At 40.5% G+C, this 22,296-nt stretch overlaps 1 protein-coding gene across 1 annotated transcript in view; it reads left to right on the top strand.

Annotated features, from left to right (window-relative positions):
- The first annotated feature begins 2,563 nt into the window (after positions 1–2,563).
- The window catches only part of MRPS5 (mitochondrial ribosomal protein S5), a 58,423-nt gene continuing 38,690 nt past the window's right edge, over positions 2,564–22,296 (top strand). The window contains exons 1-3 of the mRNA XM_063328312.1: positions 2,564–2,663; positions 11,827–11,964; positions 22,090–22,215. Coding sequence (XP_063184382.1) covers positions 2,603–2,663; positions 11,827–11,964; positions 22,090–22,215 — 325 coding nt within the window. The 5' untranslated portion in view covers positions 2,564–2,602. The remainder of the gene's footprint in view (positions 2,664–11,826; positions 11,965–22,089; positions 22,216–22,296) is intronic.

Consider the following 22,296-nt stretch of genomic DNA (forward strand, 5'->3'; position numbering starts at 1 on the left):
CAGACTTGGAAGGTTTTGCCCCAAGACGATTTAGCCCTTTGTAAAGTCTTTTCTTACAATGTAGGTCCATTTTTTGAGAAGGTGGGAGGAAAATAATTGTAATAAACAACTCTCACAAAGGAGGACATTTGTCCCTCTTTGAGCTGGATCTTGAATGACCAGTAGCGAACTCCAGGAACTGGCTTTCAGGACTGCATATTACTTTTTCTCCATCTTTTGCAGTCTGCAGCATACTGAGAGACTGGCTAGTACATAAACCAATTCCCACTGACACAAGCCAAAGCACCCTCACCCCTACACTGCTGGCATTGACCAGCTGTCACAGTGTCACAAGGTAGAGCTGCTAAACAGCCATTTCACTGGCTGCAATATTTTTTCTATGTAACAAATTTGTACAAGGCAGATTCTTTCTCTCCAGTAAATGATGCGCGGAAAGTGGCATTTCCATTAGATCACCCAGTGCATAAATAAAAAAAATTTAAAAAAAATTAAAAAAGATAGTTTAATTTGCTACGTGACACAGTTACTTCCAAAAGGAAGAACTGGAAATAAATACCGCAGTGAACATATCTGCAGGAATTTGAGAGACTAATTGGTTTTATCCTTAGTGACACTGTCAGGGTTACGTCCTGAAACATGTGGTACCTTAACGCTGTGAGAATGGGCATACTTAAAGTGCCTGAAGATAAGATAAAAATCCTGTTTAAAAGATTATGTCTTGCATCAATTTTCTGCCAGCAGCTGGTCTGTCAGCACACTACAGGAAATTCTTCTTTACAGCTTCTCAGTGTATTTTTATTCCATAAGGTACAAGGCAATCATTGTGTTATATCCTGAATGTATGACAAATACTTCTGCTCACTAATGCAAATTAAGCTATTTGTTATTACTGTACTCTTTAGTACTGGAACTAGTACATCAGGAAGAATGGTAATGCAGCATATGAAAATGTCCATATTGCAGCAGAGAGCAGTCAGACCAACAGCTCCACTGGTTTTTCTGCACGGGAAGGAGAAAAATAAGAGGGAAAAATTCTGCTGTGCATCGTTTCCAGAAAAATTTTCCCTGCCCCAAAAACTCTTCTGAAAACGCAAAAATTCAACCCCTAGCATTCTGCCTTTTCATTCTTGGTATGATAATGCCTCATGGCCACAGTGGTAGGTAGGCACCGTGCAGGAGAGGAGACGGTTCCTGCCCCGAGGGGACGGCACCAAAGGGTACAAGGTGCGTGCAGCACGCTGAACTGCCAGGTCTTGTTGCGCTTGCTGCATGAGCGAGCTCAGGGTCTTGAGCAGTTCCTAAAGCGCATTTGGTGCTTCCACTGCTGCAGTTGAGGGGAGTAACAGCTGTGTTTGACAGTATTATCATCAGGCACAGGGGAGCCTCCTGAGCCACAGGCAAAGTTTGTCTGTGCAGGAAACAGCTTCTGCTGGAGCTGGCCTGTCCCTTTGGATGAAATCGCCACCAGCACTCACGGAACAGCAAGCACGTCTTGGCTGACACTCTGACCAGCAACACAGACACTAAGAAAAAGCTGTCTGTGAGGAGACACGTCTAACCGAGCCCCCATCCACTAGGAGTCCCGCACAGCCCACTGCACCTCATCTGTGTGAAAGGGGAACGGAACTACCGGGAAAGAGATAATAACTCCTAGGAAAGATCCCTGAGCTCCTGGCAGCGCTGCCACTCTGGTGTTCGTGTGAGCTTTGGTTTTGGGCAGGGCCCGGCACCAGCCCCTCACTGGTGAGCCCCCAGCTGCCTCCATCGCCCACTCCCCCAGCTGCTGGCACCCGCACAGGGAACACAGAGGTACCAGTGCATGGCTAGTTATTTTAATTCTCTCTTGCCAACATCTCCAGCTTTCCTCCAGAAGCAGTCAGCAACACAAAAGCAAAAGAAGAGGCAAAGACCGCCAATGCTCAGATTGAATTATGTGGGGTTTGGTAACGAGAGAAAATGATAGGTCAAAGGCAAAGAAACATGAAGAGCATCATCAGAGACATGGAAGAAAGGAGAAAGCGGAAAGTTAAGGCCAAAAGCCTAATAAAGCATGGCGAAGAATACTATGGGAAGGCTGAAAAGTTTGTGGGGGGAAAAAAAAAAACAAACCAAAACACAACAACCAGAGGATAGTCAGAAAAAGAAGACGCAGCAACAAAAAAAATAAAAATGAGGCCGTAAGAGGTGATGAACGCCTAGGTCTGCCAACCATTTATTAGATCAAGGAAGGCTTCAGTCAAACGAGGAGGCAGAAGAGGCGACACGGGGAGGCTGGTGTCGGCTCCCGCCAGGTGACCTGAGGGCGGCCCCTGAGGAGGGGCCCCTGAGCGGGGCAGCCCCTGAGCGACCGTTGGGGTCCTGCGGCGACCCCAGCCGGGGGCTGTTCTGCTGCTTGCCTGTTGGACCCCCTACCTGCAGCTGCTGGTGGGAAGGGGCCGGGGCGGTGGGATCGTTTCAGTGAGGTTTCAGCTGAGTGTCAGCCGCTGGTTTTCGCCCTTCCGCCCTAGTTTTCCCCCAGACCGTCCCTGGCTGCTGTGGCTTTCTCATCAGGCAGCGCGCGGGGCAGCTAAGTACGTGGCCGGCAGCGGGTGATGGGGCCAGTATGGCGGCGGCGGCGATCGGCCGGGCGTGCAGCTATGGTGCTTTCCGAGCGGCGTGGCGAGGTGATGGCGCCTTCCGAGCGGCTTGGCGAGGCGATGGCGGGGCGCAGGGCGGCGGGGGAGCCTCCTCGGGGAGCGAAGGCGGTAATCGCTCGCGGGTCTGGCTCCCGGCGCAGCGGCCCGGGCAGGTAGTCGCTAGGGGAGGCCGGGCCCGAGGGGCTCCCGCAGTGCGGGGGGATGTATGAGCGTGCACGTACGTACGTACATACATACAACATACATACGTACACACATACATACAACATAGATACATACATATATACGCGTTCCGGTAAGTCTGGGGCATGACCCGGTAAGAGCAACCTGCTGCCCTCCGTCCCGCTGCCCGCCTGCGCGGGGGTGACACCGGCAGGGTGTCGGGGAGCCGGGGGGGTCAGGACCGTGTCTGTGCTTCCGACGCGGCTGGTCGTGGGCACCTGTATGTATGTGTATTTGTGTTTTATAAGCCTTCACGCTGATTTTAACCCACCACCAGCCCCCACGTTGTGTTAATTCCAGCGTGGAAAACGTGCTTTGGTGATTGTCAGACTTGGCTGCGTCTGTGAGACTTAACAATAGTTCCTCTGGCACAATATGGAATGGCTCGAAAGCAGCGCAGAGAAGCGGGAGCCGCTCTGTGCGCACATGGATTGGAACACACCACAGTTGCATACGTTCCTTTGTCTGTTAGAAGCATAGAATTGTCTTGGTTGGAAGAGACCTTTATGATCATCGAGTCCAACCATTAACCCAACGCTGTCAAGTTACCACTAAACCATGTCCCTCAGCACCACATCTACACGTCTTTTACATACCTCCAGGGATGGTGACTCAACCACTTCCCTGGTCAGCCTTTTCCAATGTTTAATAACCCTTTCAGTGAAGAAGTTTTTCCTAATATCCAATCTAAACCTTCCCTGGCACAACTTGAGGATATTTCCTCTTGTCATAGAATCATAGAATCAGTCTGGTTGGAAGAGACCTTTAACATCTCTCCATTCAATCGCTCTGGGTCCTACAAGAGGTAGATATGAATTCTGTTTTATATCAAAGCAATGCTAACAGGACCTTCTAAACAGATATTATTTGTTTAAAGCTTGTGTTTTGCGAGGTAGTATGAACCTTGTTGCACTTGCATGTGTTCTTCTTCTCCAGGATTGGAAGTGTGATAAATACCTTGTGAAATAGCTAGCTTTACACTTGCAATGCCATCAGCGGACAAGGTTGCTGTTGTTATTACTTAGAATTTTCCATATTTCTTTCTTCGCATGCAGTAAATATACTTCAAATCATAAACGGACTTTAGGTATGCAGATCTTACTCATCATTACAGGGTTTGGGGCAGGCCAGCTGTGCATTTCGAAACCTATTATCCCATCAGAGTAACTTGGGCAGTAATACATGCCTTAAGATAATGGAGTGAGGTGGTTCGCTTTTTAATTCAAATATTGTTTTCTTACCATTCTTTCTACCTTTTTCCTCTTACATCTCCCTGGACGTTTTTAATTGATAAGGATCTTAGTTTGTTTTCTACATTTTTCTAATTCTTCAGTAGCCATTTCTTTCTGTCTTTTAATGCTCTGCTGTCACTTTTCAGAACTCGAATGTATTATTTTTCCTAGAAGTTAAAGCATACTTAGGAGAAGGGGAGAACCTGTATATTTTTTCCACTAAAGATCAGATATGTTTTGATATAGATTATTTTTTTTTGACCTGCATGCTTCTCATAAGAGAATATTAATGTCCTTTCTTTATACAGTGTTTTTAAGCAATGAATACTACTGAGGTTTTGACACAACTTTAAGGTGGTATAGATGTAGTTATTGCAGTGCCATGGGTATCTTAGCCTTTTGTATTGCTAGTAAGTTCTAGACAAAAGTCATAGTCCACTATATTAACGCCTGTGTGTTCTCCAGGGAAAGCTGGCGACTGAGGTGGGAAGAAACATTGGTAAAAGTACATTTAAGCTTGGTATTAGAACACATGGAAGCTGGGCATGTTTTTTTGTGTTCAGCAGAGGCTGTCCCTTCTTTCTCCCTGACCTTCAAAGGCAAAATAAAGTACTGTAGTTTTTTTTTAGCTTCTACAGTCCTCTAAAAACTTCCTTGCCTCCACTCCTGGAAAAAAACCCAACTATAAGCAGTTAATGAATTTTTGGTCTCTTTTCTTTTTCAGGGCAATCTATAATGAAGTGATGCCCATTCTGTAGCCAAATTGTAGTTAAAGCCTGAGCATTCAGGGGGGTTTGAAAGCAGGCCAGTGGTGTTTCCTTCGTGGAGGGAAACATTCTCACTGTCTAGTCACAGCATATATCCTAATAATATCCCAACATTTCTTGCAAGTAGACCAGGAAAAGTAAAAGGCTACAACTGCTCCGAAATAATTTATTAAAATAATCTGAGTCTTTTGAGGTGTGACCCTCTAACTGTCTTCTGATTTGATTTGCTTGGTGTTCCATGCTTAGCCCAGGTAGATAGTGACCCTTTCCATGTGCATTTTAATGTGCTTGAGAAATCAAGTTCTTCACATCCAAATTTTTCCAAGGTAGCTGGAGGTTTTTTTAAAAAAGCAGATTGTATCAGTGTGAAGATTTCATTACTATGTGGGCCTTTCTTGAGCACTTATGAGATGATATGAAGAAAATAGTAATGATTCTGAAGTATCTTCCCTGTTGCAGTTGTTTGTATGGATGTGTTATTTCTGTGCATAACAGTTTCGTTTGAGTAAAAAGCAGCATGCAAAATATTAAACAGAAAAAACAGGCAAAAAAACCCCCTCAGAACTTCATTGCCCGTTAGATGCTAAGTTAATAGTGCTTGATATCTTCAGAACTGCAATTTGGAATTTAATCAGAACGTCTCTGTTTTCTTGTACATTCTCTTTTGAGAATGTCATGATTATTTCAGCTTAGAGCTTCCCATATGTATGTCTGGAACTATACTTGGGCAATTTTTCCAAAGTTCTAATTATAATCACACAATAAGCATGCTGATGGCTCCTTTTTCAAGTTTTTTTACAGTGCAGTTCTCACTGCTGAAACCAGCTTCATGCAGTCTTTCTTTCTCTCGGGTACGGAACTGAGTGAGAATAGTTTTCTGTATCTAATTCCTGTGGAAAATAATTAAGTGAGTAGAAGGGATTATTAAATTGTTGCCAGTTGTTTAAAAAAATAAATAAAATTAGTGCTCAGGCTTGGGGAACACTGCAATATGTGGATGTTCAGCATGCTTGCTGTCTCTCAGAATGTTAGTAATACAGAAAGCAAATGGCAACGCATGCCAATTTTGGGCATTGTGTGTGGTGACAGATGCTGCACCCTGTGCATAAATCTCCTAAAGGTGGCATGTTAAACCAGTGTGGAACTGAAATAAAGGTCAGGAAAGTTACGATGAAATGGGTACAGTAAAGCAGTATAGACTTGTATATGAACTAGGGTGAGTGTTTGAAAGGAAACTGTGGGGAATTAAAAGTTTGCAGAAATAAGACTGTTAAACCCTATCTTGAGATTCATTCGTCTGTTGCATGTTGGGAGAAGAATGAAATGGTTCGATAGTGGTTTTGTTAAGTGACTTTTTAGTGTGGAATATATGTATATTTATACCTGTATAAAATTTTGTATTTAGCCAGCAAAAGACAGCACTTAAAAGTCACAGCAGGGTTTTAATTGTAATGTTTGTAGCAGGGAAGTATCACTGAGGTGTTAATTTTATGTTAGTGCAGAGCACAACTTAAATATAGTTTATAGTTATAAAGATACAGTTTATAGTTAAATATTTTTTTTTCTGCTTTGTTGACATCTCTCTGGCTGGTGGTAAGACATCAGTCTAGCAATCATTAACTGTCTTGTGCTACAAACTGTACAGTTTTGAATAGCTTATTGTAAGAAACATTTCAGATTTTAAATAAAAATCCATCACGGATGTTTGGAGGATGAATAGGGAATGAGGATATAACGTATTAACTGTACATACTTGCATGTCAAATGCTGTTCTATTGAGATGTGACATTTCAAACTGCTTACATACCATAAATATCATTATTCTTTGCCCTCCTTCCAAAGTGTCTATTCCCTTGGTAGCGGTATGTGTACAGAGGTGTGTGGGTATACGTTACTAAATACCAGCGCTCACTGTTTCAGACTTTGGGAATCGTGTGTGTTTGGAGGGGTTTTTCTGCCATGTCTTCCTCCTCTCACTTTTGTCCTGCTGCAATTCAGAGACCAAAACAGTCTCATCTCGGTGTCCAGAATATGGTCAACACAGCCCCTGGGCTTTCCTAGATATATAATTTTAGTTGCCACCTCAGAACTGGTATTCTCTCAATGCCAGTCTTAAAAGTATAAATTGCTCTCACTTTAAAAAAGGCTGAATCCTTAAAGAAAACATGAGATTTGTTATTGGTTTCAGTGAAGCCAGGATCTCACCCTGGACTTTGACAACTCCTGTTATGAATTGCAATAGTCAGATGTTGTAGTACTTATTTTAAAATAACTTTGGATCGCCAGAGTTTTGAGATCAGTTGAGGGTCTTCTGACCTTTTTCTATCACACCAGTGTTTATTTGTCTGCATCTCTTTCTGACGTTTGACTTTTTCTCCTCTTCTGTGCCCCAGCCATTCTGTCAGAATTTTATTTCTGCTGCAGTTATTCATCTCATTCCACTGTCTCTTGATTCTTCTTACTGTTGTCATTTTGTCCTGACTTTATTGCCGCTTTATAGACTTTTTTTGGGCTTCCATCATAATTTCAGAAGGAGATGCTATTTAGAATATGGAACTTTTTTTGCTAACGAAAGGAGGAGTAAAACAACCAACCAAAAGCAAATTGCATTGCAAATATTTTTGATAATGAAGTAAACTGTCTCATACTGTTATGTTTTGTTTTCCAAATGAATGTATCATTTCTTAGGCAGAGAATTTAGAATATATTTCTGTGTTACGGAACTGTGAAAGCAACTGTCACCGCTGCTGCTAGAAGTGCAGATGACCAATTCAAAGCAAGCAATGACTTTCTCACTGCAATATTTTAATGTACCTTTGAGCCTGGCCCAGGCAATTAGTGTTGTTCCTGATGCTCTGAATGTCAGCCACTTATTTATCTCATTTTAGCTAATAAAGTGTTGCTCCAATAAATAACTCAAAGTGTAGAGCCAATTTAGCAAACAAGATATAAGAGGAGCACTCAGAGATGGCAAGGCACGGAAGCTAAATTAATTCTTTGCATCATTATTCACTGGAAAAAGAAACAAGAGATTTCCATATGGTACCCCTTGGTGGTGATGGTGATGATAGTTAGCGGCTATTTCTAAAATTAAAATAACTGTGAAAGAGGTTATGGGACAAATCTACAGGATGATCATTAGCAGGATCAGAAACTATTCACAAAAGAATTCTAATAGAGCTCCAGGATGAAAAAGATGAATTACTTGTAAGAGTGTGTAACCTCCCCTTTGAAGTTGCTTTGGTACGTCAAGAGTGGAAGGTGGTAAATGTGGCACCAATCTTTTATAAAAAACATGCAGAATAAATGTCAATAAAAAGATTATGCATGCCTTTAGTAATAGAAAATTGAACTTTACAAATCTTTTAGAGCTTGGGTGTGTTTGTTGTTTTTTCTGAGAGATTCGGTAAGGTAATGGCAGTCGAGTTAATGCACTGCATGCCTGATTTCCGAATACCTTTTAGCAACCTTTCAGCGGAGCCTCTCACCACAGACTTTTAAGTTCAGCAGATGTGGGATATGAGAGGAGGTCGTGGTGCGTATAAATAATTCGCTGAAAGGTAGGGAAGAGTGTTGGAGCTCTTTTGTCAGGGGGAGATGACCAGTGGAGTTCCATAAACATCTGTACTGGTTAGCATGTTCATAAGCTCACTGGAAAAGGGGTTGAGCGGCAAGGTAATTCATTTTGGTGGTGGTACTAAGTTATTTAAAGTAGAAAAGAAAGACTGGCTGGAGAGTGAATGAATTACAGTGTAAAACGTGAAGTGATGAAGTTCTAAGTCCAAAAGACTAAATGACAACTGGAGAATCACAGAATCTTCAAGGTTGGAAAGGACCCTTAAGATCATCGAGTCCAACCAAACAACCTACAATCTCTGCCACTAGAGCATGCCCTGAAGTGCCAAATCTAGACGTTTCTTAAATACCTCTAGGGATGGTGACTCAACTACCTCCCTGGGCAGGCTGTTCCAGTGCCTGACCACTCTTTCAGTAAAGTAATTCTTCCTAATATCTAATCTAAACCTCCCCTGCCGCAGCTTCAGACCATTTCCTCTGGTCCTGTCATTATTCGCTTGGGAGAAGAGGCCAACACCCACCTCTCGGCACCCTCCTTTCAGGTAGTTGTAGAGGGCAATGAGGTCTCCCCTCAGCCTCCTCTTCTCCAAGCTAAACATGCCCAGCTCCCTCAGCCTCTCCTCATATGCCCTGGTCTCCAGACCCCTCACCAGCCTGGTAGCTCTCCTCTGGACACGCTCCAGCGCTTCAATGTCCCTCTTATACAGAGGGGCCCAGAACTGAACACAGCACTCGAGGTGAGGCCTCACCAGTGCCGAGTACAGAGGCACGATCACTTCCCTGCTCCTGCTGGCCACGCTATTCCTGATACAAGCCAGGATGTTGTTGGCCTTCTTGGCCACCTGGGCACACTGCTGACTCATACAAAGGCAAGAAGGAACACCAGAAATACCATATGAATGGCTGAGTAGGCTGGGACTTCTCAACCTAGAAAAGGCCTCCTGGGGATGTATGAGAGAAGCCTACTAGATCACATGTGGAATGGATAGGAATTGACTTTTTCTTCTAATCTGACAAGTACGCCATGGAGATAATGTCTTGAGTGTTTTGACAGGCTGAAAATAATAATAATAATTAAAAAAAGCATCTGGTTCATTATGTGGTGAGTAGTAGATGTGGGGAACTCCTTACCAAGGAGTGTTATGGATGCAAGATGTCCACGTGGTTCTGAGGAAAGCACCTGTACTGAAAGTAGTCAAGAGACTGAGAAAATACGGAGGAGGACAATATTGTACGTGTTCTCTCACTTTTCACTCTTCCCCAGGCAGATGTGCATAGTGCTTCCTGGAGACAGAATACCCAGCTACTTAGGCCACTAGCCTCAACCAATGCATCTGTTTGTAAATATCTGGTTATTTCTTTTCCTCGTTTTTCTCAAAAAGTTTTAAGAACTAGAAGTTATTGCATCTTTGTAGAAGCTTATTCAAGGAAATTATCAGCAGATGTACTCATGTATGTGAAAAGATGGTTTATAGGCCAACAGGAAGTATGTGAAGAGGGGAAAAGTGTGCTGCCTCAAGGTATGACAAACTTTGTAAGCGCATGAAGAAGGCGAGATTAGATTTCGCAAGTCATTTTGAAGCAATTTCCAGCGGTAGGCAATTTTAAGGTGCAGAAAGGGAAATTATAAATACTGCTACACAGTGCAATTTTGAATTAGTTCTAGATACATGATGTTATTTTTAAAAAAGTAACTTCTGTAATTGCATGCCATTCCAAAAATTAGATCAATACCTCACGTGAAAATTTTTCTCAGATGAACTGTTAATTTAGTCTTGCAGACTAACAGTTTGTCATGAAATGTGTATTAAAAAGAGAAGACAGCTCAAAAATTGTGTGTGCTTCTGGAGTTATCGTTAACATTGTCTATGTAGTTCGTATTAGGAGTGACTGCTAGTTCAGTAGCAGTTTGAAGTGAGAGGAAGTGTGTTGAGTAGTGACTAGCATGTTGTTAGTATGTGTCTCATGCTATGACTTGGCGGTACGCTCTGCATTCTCTGTGAATTTAACCAGATACTTAAGAATCTTCTGTTCCTATTTTTTGCTTTTTTGTTTCTAGGCTGCTTTTTATTTTGTGAAAATTAATAGGTTTTCACCAAATTTTCATAATGGAGCTTCATTGTCACCTTTAACTTTCCATAGGAATAAATTATGATAAATCTACATTTTAGGACTACTTTGAGAGAAATTTTTTAGAACTTCCTGCTGCATTACCCCAGGTAGCTGATCTGATTGTTATTTGCCTAGAAGGAGCTATTACCCTGACTTCAAAGAATACTGTTTTATTGCTGTTTTATTGATACTGGATGCTAACAGAACATGATGAAAGTCATGCTTACTTTCTGCTTTTAAAATCTAGCTAAAAAGATTGAATTTAAATGTAGTTTAGGAAGAAGTAGATTTTTAATTATTTTTTTTATTGTCATTGTCTGAATAACATGTTGAGTAATTGATTTCAAGACAATATAGCCCTTTTTAGTTTGTTGAATATGCACGCTGTTTGGAGTGATTGATTACGCAAGTAGGAAAAATATGGATTCCTTACTTCTGAGAACAGCCTCTCTGTGCTGGTCAATAAATGAAAGTATATCTTGCTTTCATTGTTGTAGGTAAGCACCTGAGCCCTGGCGGTTTTAATGTGCTCCTTTTGGCTAAAAGAATAGCAACCTTCCTGCATTAGCCGAGCCACTTGGAAGAAAATGCACCATCATGTATGCGATATTGAAGTAAACTGTTTTGGAGATGATAAGAACATGTGTAATTAGCTAGCTTTGTAATAATCAAATCCGGAGGGCCATGGGGAAGGTGCTTCTGGAGGTACGTTCTCCTTTCAGGATGACAGAGTAAGTCAGGTTCACAAATTTGCATAATCACAAAATAGTTGAGGCTGGAGGCCTCTGGAGATCATCCTTCAGATGGAGGATGATGGAGACCTTCCCTGCTCAGAGCAGGGTCAACTTGAGTAGATTATCCAGGACCACGTTCAGTTGAAAGTAAAAAAAAAAACACCAAAATGTTTTCTTATGTTCAGGTGGAATTTTGTGTTTTTAAATTTACGCCCATTGCCTCTTGTCTTGTCACTGGGCACCAGTGAGAAGACCCTGGCTCTGTCTTCTTGATACCGTCACTTCAGATATTCTCACTCTAGCAGCAGTATGTTAGAATCCTTCTAGCGCCCTTCTCTTCATGACATTTTCGATTGCAGTATTTCCCCTCCCTTCTGCAACTTACTTTGCACTTCCAAACAGAACGTTCAAGTCTGACTCCCTTTGGAAACTGAACTGTATGAGTAAATATTACTGTCTTTTTCTTCTGGTGTGTATGCTTGCAGGAAATGCTGTTTTAAAGAAGAAAATGTTCTGTGTGTAAGCACCTTTCTGTCTTCATTCTCAGGGTTTGCTTCTGTGCCGGTGAAAGGGAGTTGCTCTTCATATTCTAGCCTGGCATGGGCTTTCCAGACACGATGTTCCATCTCTGCCCCCTGGAATGTGATGGTCCAGCAGTGCAGACAAACCAGTTTCTTCAATACGTGTAAGTCTCAGGTTGGATTAAAATTATTACCTGTAATGAATGGAAGAAAGAAAGAAAATTTTGCTTTGGAGAGGCACAGTCATGAAAATCTATGTATAGTAGCTTTTTCTATCTACTCTAATTGCATATCTCCTAAGATTATAGTTGCGACTACAGCTATTGACAGAAGTGTGTGCACAAGGTCAGCTTATTGTCTTTTAATAGCAAGCAAGGGTTTGATTTATGTCACAGTGAATCCATCCAAGATACATCATCAGATGGAAGGGGGAAACACTTTCCCCTCTGTTTCCTAGTCCTTTACTGAGAATATAAATAGTGTGTTTATTTTCTAAATGATATTTGAGCCACAGGCAAGAGATACTGTTCAAGCTCTGCTGTCTCAAAAATGAAATAACTGAAATGCAATAATGTGTTAAACAAAAACTGTTGATAACGTCCTGCTAATTGTCTGGCCAGCTGCAGTATTTCCCTCCAGTCCTGAAAGGAATTACACACATGCTTAAAAATAATAGAGAAATGATGGTTGTTTAAATTCATGCTTGGGACTGTGAACTGAGGTAGCCGAGGGGCCATTCCATCTGTTTTGTGGTTCCTTATCTTATCCCACAGCGGAAGAGAAGGAATAGTAAGAACAGAATCTCTGGAGGAGGTAACTTCAACTGTTTGAGAGTCAAAGTTCTTTGGCTGTTTATAATCCATAGAATATAAGAGCTCTGCAAAATTAGGCTTTCGGAACTGGTGGTATCTCAGCATCTAAGTGGGAGAATACTGTATTTGTTTTCTTTACATTTCCTAAAGAAGTGGGGTTGAAGCAGTCATGCTGGCTGGCTGTTTGTCTTACCCAGTGAATTTTGCCTGTTGACTGATGTCACACCGCTGAGGGTAGAGCGATCTCAAAAGACCTGCAGAAGGCTGCTGCGTGAGCCAGAGGCTCTGCGTGGCAAAGGTTTGGTAAGGATGCCAACTGCAGGAAAAATTCATTTAGAACTTTCAGGCACTGAAGCAGTTACAAGATAAGAATATGTAAGAAGCTAAGCACTGTTGTTATTTTGTTTATCTTAAATTTAAAATATAGCACCGCAAGTGATTGCAGTGTGATTATAATTTGTAGGTTAGATGTTTCCTTAATTATTCTTAACGTTTGTGTTCACAAAGTCTAGGTGAGATCTGTTTTACCAGGAATTTTGCAGCTGTCTTGTTAGATGACCAAAATGAAAATGTTTGTTGTGATTGAAACCTCTATTGTTTGACTTAATAAAATTTTAAACAAGTTATATTTAGGCAAGCTACCTAAAACTATCTGCTTAATTAATAAGATGCAACAGCTTGGATGAATTTAAGTGTACCTCCATTAGGTATTCAGCAGAGACAGTAGCCATCAGATTCAGAAGACGGAATGGCTTATATTTCGAATTACAGTTATTCTAAGAACTGTTTCTCTTACAGAAGTAAAAAATAAAATCTTCAAAATTCAAATGAAGTAGATATTAACAGTATAAATCACTCATGTCCTCTAGCAGTGCAGTTGCTTCAGAAGAGGTAACATTAAAAATGCAGATATGACCATTTTATGTGAAACAATTCTCAAGTGAAATGTCAACCTAATGACAGTCCTTTGTGCCTGAGAAAGGTGACTGTACTTTTCTCTTTCTCTTCTGTCAGACTTTAAAAAATATTAACATGCTCTGATTGGTAGGGTCATCTGTACCTTCAACATAACTATTAAAAACAGTTTAACTCATTTAAATAAGAGGCATTAAATTAAATAAGAGGAATTGCGGTTATCCTAGGCAGTCTGTAATCCTTACCCAGAGAGCTGTCTCCTGCAACTCTTAACAAACAGGAACATACACAGGGTTTTGTTCTTGTCCAGTGACGTATTTCAGTGAGTTTGTAATGAAGTAATTTCAAACGATCTTGTTATTCCAGGCTTAGCTTCTGTCCTTCCCTCCTTTCCCATTTCCCTCCTCCCCACCATGGGAAGCAGTTCAATTTCCATTTACTTAACAATTTCACGTGCTTATTTAGAGATGTGGAAGGGCCTGAGGTTTTTAAGATCGTGTTTAAAAAATAACTAACTTCCCCTGAAAAGTCTCGTCTCCTTTTTCAGTGTGTCTCAGTGGATCTGGTATTTGCAAGTAACGTCTTGCTTGTGCCTCTTCCAGTCCGGGTTCTGTCTGGGAGGACAGAACTGTTTTCCCTGTTCTCGGTACGTTTACGTGCTCTCACACAGACTGGGAAATCCCACTAACCCAGACTTTCTGAACAGCTGCTTAAGCTTCGGTTGTTGAGAAATGTTGATAAAAAGTGCTGTATGTTTAATGGAAGAAGTATGTATCTGTCTGACCTGTAGATGAGGAAAATATGAGATATAGACCGTTTACATCTGATAGCCACAGAATTGGGTTGAAATATATGGGCTGTCATTCCTGAAGGCAGCAGAGGCACGCAGATGTGTCATGAATGCTGAAATGATTTGACGGTCTCCCAGCCGTAGGAGTTATCTTTGACCCCAATCATCCAAACCAGCAAGCATAATTTTCTCAGCATCCGTTGTGTATCCGAGTGTATGTGAGAATAAAGAACTTTTATTTGATACTGGGACTGTATAAAAATTATGCTTTCCTACTCGCAGTATTAATTCCATTAGCTACCCTTGGGAACAAATGAAAAGAACTTAATTTCTCTGTTGCTAGGTGATGTTTCCTCTTAGGTTAGAATACAGAATAGGGAGTATGATGATTTTTCAGAGGTTATAGGAACTAGATTATAACAGTCAAGGGAGAATCATTTAGACCAACAGTATAAAATCATACTCAGAGTAACACGTTTTGTCTCTGGACGCTTTGATTACTGGAAGCAATTGTACTCAGTAGAAATCTCTGTGTTTCTGTTCTTTATCGGAAACATCAGTTCCTGGAAGCCTGCTTCTTAATTACATTTTATATTAATTTTTTGTGGTCCTGCATGGATTAAAATTGTTCATTTTTTCTGCCATGCCTAATTTGAGGATCAGGGTGAAAAAATTATTTAGTTTTTTATTATATTTTTCAAGAATTTTTCTTTTAAGTATGAACACTCCACATAAACAGTTACTGAGTTACCACTTGTCATGGTCAGTAGTAACATATGAAGAGTTTTGATCTTTCCGCGTTAGGGATGTAAAGAGCTCCAAATATACAACTGCCTTTTTTTTTTCCCTGTCGCAAGGCAGATGCTTGTGTGTGCACATGTGTTTTTAGTCAGAAAAAGGAGAGTGAATATTACATTTCTTACAGTTAGTTGTACTTAATGGGGTGGGCTATTTTATCAGGTTTTGATTTATTACTGTGCAGTGTAACGTTTGTGAAGGCACTTGGCCTCTGGTTTTCAGTTTGTTTTGAGAAAATGAACCAGGCCATCGGTGTTTAGTTTGCAAACCTCACTGAAATCTCTGTTCTCCATATCCAGCTGGTGACACTGAGGCCATCTTCATAATACTTATTATTTAAAAAAAAAAAAAAAGCTGCAAATGAAAGCTTTAATAATTGAAGCAATCTTCAAAAGATAGTAGCATTTACAACAGTATCTATTAGCTAAGTTAAGGTCCTGTTTTTCTAATAAGATGTTACGAAGAAAACAATACAATTTCTCAGATGTTTGCCAGGATAATTTACAGCAGTTTTGGTTCTTTGTTTAAGCTAACAAGTTTTTAGTCTGTTAATGACTGGGTTTCTAACTGGGTTTATTCAGGATTTGAATTCTGACTAACCTGAAAATCCCACGTCTGCAGCTTCCTGTTGATGTTGTGCTAAATTGTCAGTTTTAAAAAATGTGAAATTCTAATGCCAAGTGCACTGTGAAAGTGTGCTCAAGGTTTGCAGGTAAGTAGAATTATTCACTGTGTCTGTGTTAGCAGTATGAATGCATCTTTTAGAATAATATTTTCCAGCTCCACAGGTTTTATTATACTGTCTTAATGCGATAGATTTGTTTCTGGTTTTGGGGAAGTTGCCCAAAACTTTCCCATGCTATCCTATAGGAATAGTAGTTAGATTATAGAGACATCTTTGGCTGCCAACAAATTTGCAAACACACCTAAACTAATTTTTTTCTGAGAACTTTTGCATTTTTTTAATGATATTATCCAGCTTCTGTGAATAAGCAGGTAGAGCTTCAGCCTTGTATTAGCAGAAAGAAACAGAAGCCAGAAAGTTTGTTAGGAGATGACGTTTTTTCCTGTTGCGCTATTGTGGAGATCCAGCTAGCAGTAAGAAGTAGAAATGAGGTTAATTTTTCAGTATATCATTTCATATATGTGCAGTTCTAATTTTCAGTCTGTGAAGTTTATCTAAAACCATCTCATATCTGTCCCATGGTACTGATCTCCTACGTGGTCTCAGGTTCCTCTTTATGGTCTTGCATTAGTCCTTATCTTTCTCTGACATTTTCAATGTCCAGATTCTTGCAGTTCTGCAATTAGTTACCCCCCGCTATCCAAACTTGTTTGAGCAACCGTGTCTAATGGGTGGTGTCCCTGCCCATGGCAGGGGGGTTGGAACTAGATGATCTTTAAGGTCCCTTCCAACCCAAACCATTCTGTGATTCTATATCAAATTATTTGCAGTTGAATTGTCACTGAGAACTGTAATTTAAAGGTGAGTGGATTACTGTGTTCACCTTAATACCAGTATTAGATAGTAGCTCTATAATCAAAGTGGTAGAATGATTAACTTCGTTATCTTTCTGCACTCTCAGCACATCCTGCTTGAGAAGGATGGCTTAATACTAATTGTTCATGAATACCAACAGAATGACCTCTCTCTTGAGGCTTTGCCTGTTCAGAAGAAATACTGAAATGCAGTTCTCAGTAGTGAAGAACTTGTTTATAAGCTGTCTGGGACATGAACAGACTTTACACTGTCTAATATATAGTTGCATAGTTCTTATCAGAGATGCACATCCTTAAAATGCTAGCCATAAGAGTAGACTTGTGAAAGTGCAACCGTGTCAGAGAACAGAAGAGTGCGTGTGCATTTGTTTTTAACATTTTATACAATCACATCTTGTTCTACAGCTGGAACCTTTGAGGGGCAAAGCTGTACAAATAAGGGACGTATTTCTTATTCTCATCCTATTTCAGCTGTACCTAGAGACGAGCTCTGAGGGTAGGCCCATCATTTGCTTTTCCTATCTGTTTAATGCTTGGCCTATTTCTTAAACAGTCCTCAGACTCCAGTTGTGGTGAGGTGATACGAAAACATGTTTTTTCTAAGAACTTACGGAGTCCATATTGGATTTTTTCAGAAATGTCTTTCAAAAACAACAGACACTGAATATGAAAACTATACCTTACAGTAGTGTCTTAGAGGAGTAAGTTAATTTTTAACTTCTTCAACATGAGAAAAACCTTGTCTCATCAGACTGACTGTCCATCTAACTGAGAATCCCGTCTCCAACAGCGGCTGATGCTGTGGGAAGAAAGTAAGAATTGGATGAGTATGTAGGCATGCTTCCTTAGAAAAACCTGATAACCTTCAGTGATTTGTGACATGGAATTTTTTTAATTCATAGTTCTAGGTGGCTTTTTTCTTCTGTGAATTGTTTGGCTGCTTTTGAACCCATGTAAATGATCTGAAAAGAGTGCATTCCGTGGGAAAGCACGTGTTTGTCAGAGAAGACAAGCTCAAGGAAATGCCCTCTGCATTTCAGTATAGTGAGGTTTGTGAGACTTCGTTCCTAGAGGAGTTGGTTGTTAATCCTTTGACCCACCTCCAAGAAAAAATGTCTTCTCATGGTCATTAAGCAGCTGAGTCTAGACTGTGTAATTTATCATGCAATTTCTAATAGAGTATGTAAGCAGCTCGTTCCCTTTGCAGATGCTGTTTTGTATTTCATATGTACGAAGTATTTTTTCCAAATCCTGTTTTTGTTTGGAGATGATGCCAAAACTGTTGGTATCTGGAGAAGGAAAGTGGTTGAAATATCATACCTTTTTAGAGTTCATCGGCTAATAAAAGTATGTATTCCAAGCTGAAACCTGGAAGAGAATGTTAGTAATTGAAAGACCTTACTAAATTCCTTAAGGTAATACAGATGCATAGATTTAATGGTATTAGTGGGCAACAGTACATTGAAAAAAGCATGTTTATTATAATATGTTCATTTATATTAATGCCCTTGAATCTGTGCTGCTGGGCTGCCACAAGACTATTTGTCATCAAAAAAACTTAAGGAAAAATGACTTGTAAGTGGAAGAAGTGAGCCTACTTAGCTGTTTTACAAAGTTGATCCTTTCGTCTCCTTTTACTCCCTTCAACTTTCCAACTTACTGCTGTTTGTCTTTTGCTGTAGTTTATTTTCTAAGCAAGCTGGGAAGTCATCTTGCAGGAGGCAAAGAAATCTGCTTTTAATCTCAGTTTAGCAGGATCTAGGACGCTGTTTTCTGATACAGTTTACAGCAAGTCTTTTTTGGTAGTCCTTGTGAGTTACTGTGGTATGGTCTAATATACCTCTTCCTCTGAAGTAAACACTAGGGCTTTCTGGTTCCTGAAATTCAGCGATAGTATAAAAAGGCACAAAACCAAATCCTTTTCAAAATATTATAAATACGTTTTACGTAGATTAAGCAGAACGGAGTGCTGTCATACAAAGTTGTTATTGGCAGTTGTTAGCGATCAGCTCGCGTGCTTTCTGCAAAATTCAATAGTGGATCTTTTTCTAGACCATAAAATAAAATCCTATATATGACACATTATCTTTTATTTTTTTCAGTTAGTAGCTATATGCTTTTTGGTAACTGACTAAAACACTGTGGTGACTTTCATGACTGGGTCTGTCCTAGCTCTGGAGGAATGTGTGCAGCCTCCCATTTTACAAAGGCAAAATAAAAGCAAGGCCACAAGTCACTGAGAGACTGCATATACCTACTGTCCTGTCTTCATTTCAGAGCATTTCTGCAAATGAGAAAAGCACTAGAGCAGTCCGCATTTCTGTTCGGGTTATTTCCTCCTCCACGAGACCTGTCTCCTGCCTGTGTGTTTGTTCTCCGACCATCTTGGTCCTTTGCTGCCAAGTTGGATTGACCTTTCTTATGGTCAGATTTTTATTCTTTTCATCGCTTTGTCTGTCGTAAGCAATGTCCCCACCACTGTAATCTTCTTGACTGCAGCCTATCCCATCCGTATTCCATTCTTGTCACGTTGTCTTAAAATCAGTGTGATATCTGCCATCTTACAAAGAACTCTCAGCTCTGTAGCCCGCAGGTTTCTGATGTGTTTCGTTAAATTCAGCTGCTTTCCAAACGCATAATGATATTATTATAGACTGATTAGATGAACTGCACTTTGGTACCAAACGTGACATTTTCCTCTGGTTCTGATTTTGTTAGAATTTGTGTGGTGCTTGAGGCCAAAACTTGACTCGATCCGACCTCATCTCGCTGGATCTGTTGGCATTGACTGGTCTCCTCTGTTACAAAACAATCTCCGTGCTCTGTCACTTTTGCTACTTTCCTCTATCAGGATTAAGTGATTTTTATCGTACAGATATTTAGAATAAAGCTCAAAGTGCTGGGGTTTTTTTGAGTGTATTTTTTGAGTGTAATCAGCTCAAAAGCTCCCTGTTCTCGTCTCTCAGCTGCTTGTTGCTGCCCCTTTGAAGCCACCTTTGTAGCTGTTGTGACCCTTTGGGAGGCCATACAAGCTACAGTAGATTGGGGAACTCTTCCAGCTTAAAAAAATAACCTTGCAAAGAAAAATGTAAATGCCTTTATTGTAATTCCATGTTTCTAGGCTAGCAGGATTATCATTAAAAAAAAGAAATTGCTAGTTACACAATGTTTTCTGAATAAGCTAAGAAGCTTAACATGATTGATCGTCAACTTTCCAGTTCATACAACAGTCCTGTAGTCCACTTGAGAACATGAAAAGCTGCATCATGCATTACCTACTTACCATCCGTCTTTTTCTATACTGAACTGTAATTCAGTGTTATCTTAGGGTAATATTCACTGCTTGTAGACAGCCTGGTACCTGTCACAGTTTGACACTTCTTGAAAGTAACGTGCTGAGTCAGCAATGAAGTTCTTCTGTTTAGTGAGTTCTGTGCAGCTGAAGATTTTTTTATTTTATTTTATTTTTGCTTTAGCACACAGCTATATGCATCAGTTTGTTGTAATCAGCTGGAAATTTTTTAGTGGCTCACAGTTCAGACACTGGTTTCAAGCCATTTGATACAGTTACTCTTTGTGGGATTTTTTTTTTTTTAAACATAAACCTCTGGACGTTAGGGTTCACTTGAATGTCTAGAAAAAAGAGGGGAATTTCAGATAGACATTTCTTTTGTACAGGGACTAAAGCCTACCCAGGAGCAAATACAATTCTGGCTTCACAGAATATAAGAAGTGGGATAAATGCTGCTGTTATGTGCAATCCATGGACATTTCTAGTTGTCTGTAATACACAATTTCCACTTGTCTGTAATACAGACAAAATCGATATTACATATTTTAGCTTGTACTATTTGTACAATATGTTATTTGGGTATGTAGTGACTTTGTAGGCCATCCTGCTCTTACCCATCTTGAGGGAATACTATTTTGTAGCTTCCTGGACTTGTATTGTCCTTCCTTGTATGCTTGCTTTCAGCGTGCTGAGCTTTGATTACTTGTTTCAGGATTGTGTTTCTCAAAAAAGAATCACAGTTATGCATCCCACTTTGAAAAGGGTTTTTGACTGAAAAGATGGGTGTCATACCTTTGGAAGAGCCACCTTGACACCTTATACAAACTTACTCAATACAAAAATAAACCTGGACACTTAGCAGCATCTCTGGAAATCCTGGATGAGTCCTGTCCCTCACCGTAATGTCAACATAGTTCCAACACGTTTACCAGTCTGTGGGGCAGGTTCTCTCACATGTATTAATCTAAAACGCATGAATTCCTGTGGGGAAACTGTAGCGATTTGAGCATAGTTATTTTAATTCCCCTGGTTAAAAGCCTTTACTGACTTTTTTTGTCCACTTTAAATAAGCAAAATCAGTTTCTCATCAGAGAAGACAAAAGATACAAACTGCCATAGTAACATTGCCCCAGGGTGAAACACATAATAGCATTAATCTGTAAACATAACAATGGTGATGCTTGTGTATTCCATGGCAATAGCCTTTTTGTCTGGCCTAACAGGATGAAATACTGCCTGTGGTGTCTTCTTCAGCTTCACTTTGATGTAGTTTGTTTTTGTCTAAGTTAGGAGGATCATAAAATCATGGAATGGTTTGGGTTGGAAGGGGCCTTAAAGATCATCCAGTTCCACCCCCCTGCCATGGGCAGGGACACCTCCCACCAGACCAGGCTGCTCAAAGTCCCATCCAGCCTGGCCTTGAACACTTCTATTATCCTATATTTCCATCAGTTGGGCAAATAGTAGTTTGAAGTTAACTACTAAATCCATGCTTCCTAAGTCATGCTCTCCTGTGGGTGAAACATCTTGAACATCTTGAGACAGTGGCTGTCCTGGACACGGCCATGAGTGAGGAGGCCTGCCCAGAACCTGAGCTCTGTCATGACGCTCTTTAAAGTGTCTTACATTCCTTCCTCCTTCCATTCCTTTGCATTTATACAGGCAGTAAGGGGGACCTTGTATTTTGTCAGAACGTGGGAACAGCTGCAGATTTATGTTTTTGGTTAACTACTTGTGTTTTGTGGCTTTTTAAAGCAGGATAACCCTTTGATATTTTTAGGAGTGATTCAAGTTGACTGTCATTGATCTTTGTCCTTGGATAAGTGCTTACAGGTATTGCTGCTCCGAGTTCCTAATGAATTCTTTTCTTTTAATGACCTGGGAATTAATACCTTACTGGTTAGGAATGCTTACCTTTAAATCGATTTTGAAAAGCCTTTTAAAAACCATGCACGAGGCTGTGTGCCTGTCTGATTGCAATGATCAGGAACCGGGGCATATCTCTGCACTACGTACATACACACATAGTAGGAAATCACGTTCTTAGCAACGCAGTAACCCCACAGTTTAAACCCCAGCAAAGATCAAGCAAGGGTTAACATTTCAAGGGTTTTTTTATTCAGCTTCAGTCTCCAATGTAAGCTGTACTTGTATATTACTTATGAAAGCTTTTTTATTTCAGTGACAGCTGATGAGCTGTGGAAAGGAGCTTTGGCAGAGACTGGTGTGGGAGTAAAGAAAGGAAGAGGAAAGAGAAGGAAGAAAAAGCTAAGGAAGAATCTCAATAGAGGCCAGGAGATTGGTGAAGGTAGTTTCACAAATACGGGGCTGAAGACATGTCTTGACCTTTTTGTGTGTAGTGTTTCTTGATTTAATAAATTGACACATT

The sequence above is a fragment of the Chroicocephalus ridibundus genome, chromosome 3, assembly GCF_963924245.1.
Source record: "Chroicocephalus ridibundus chromosome 3, bChrRid1.1, whole genome shotgun sequence".
Classification (NCBI taxonomy): Eukaryota; Metazoa; Chordata; class Aves; order Charadriiformes; family Laridae; genus Chroicocephalus; species Chroicocephalus ridibundus.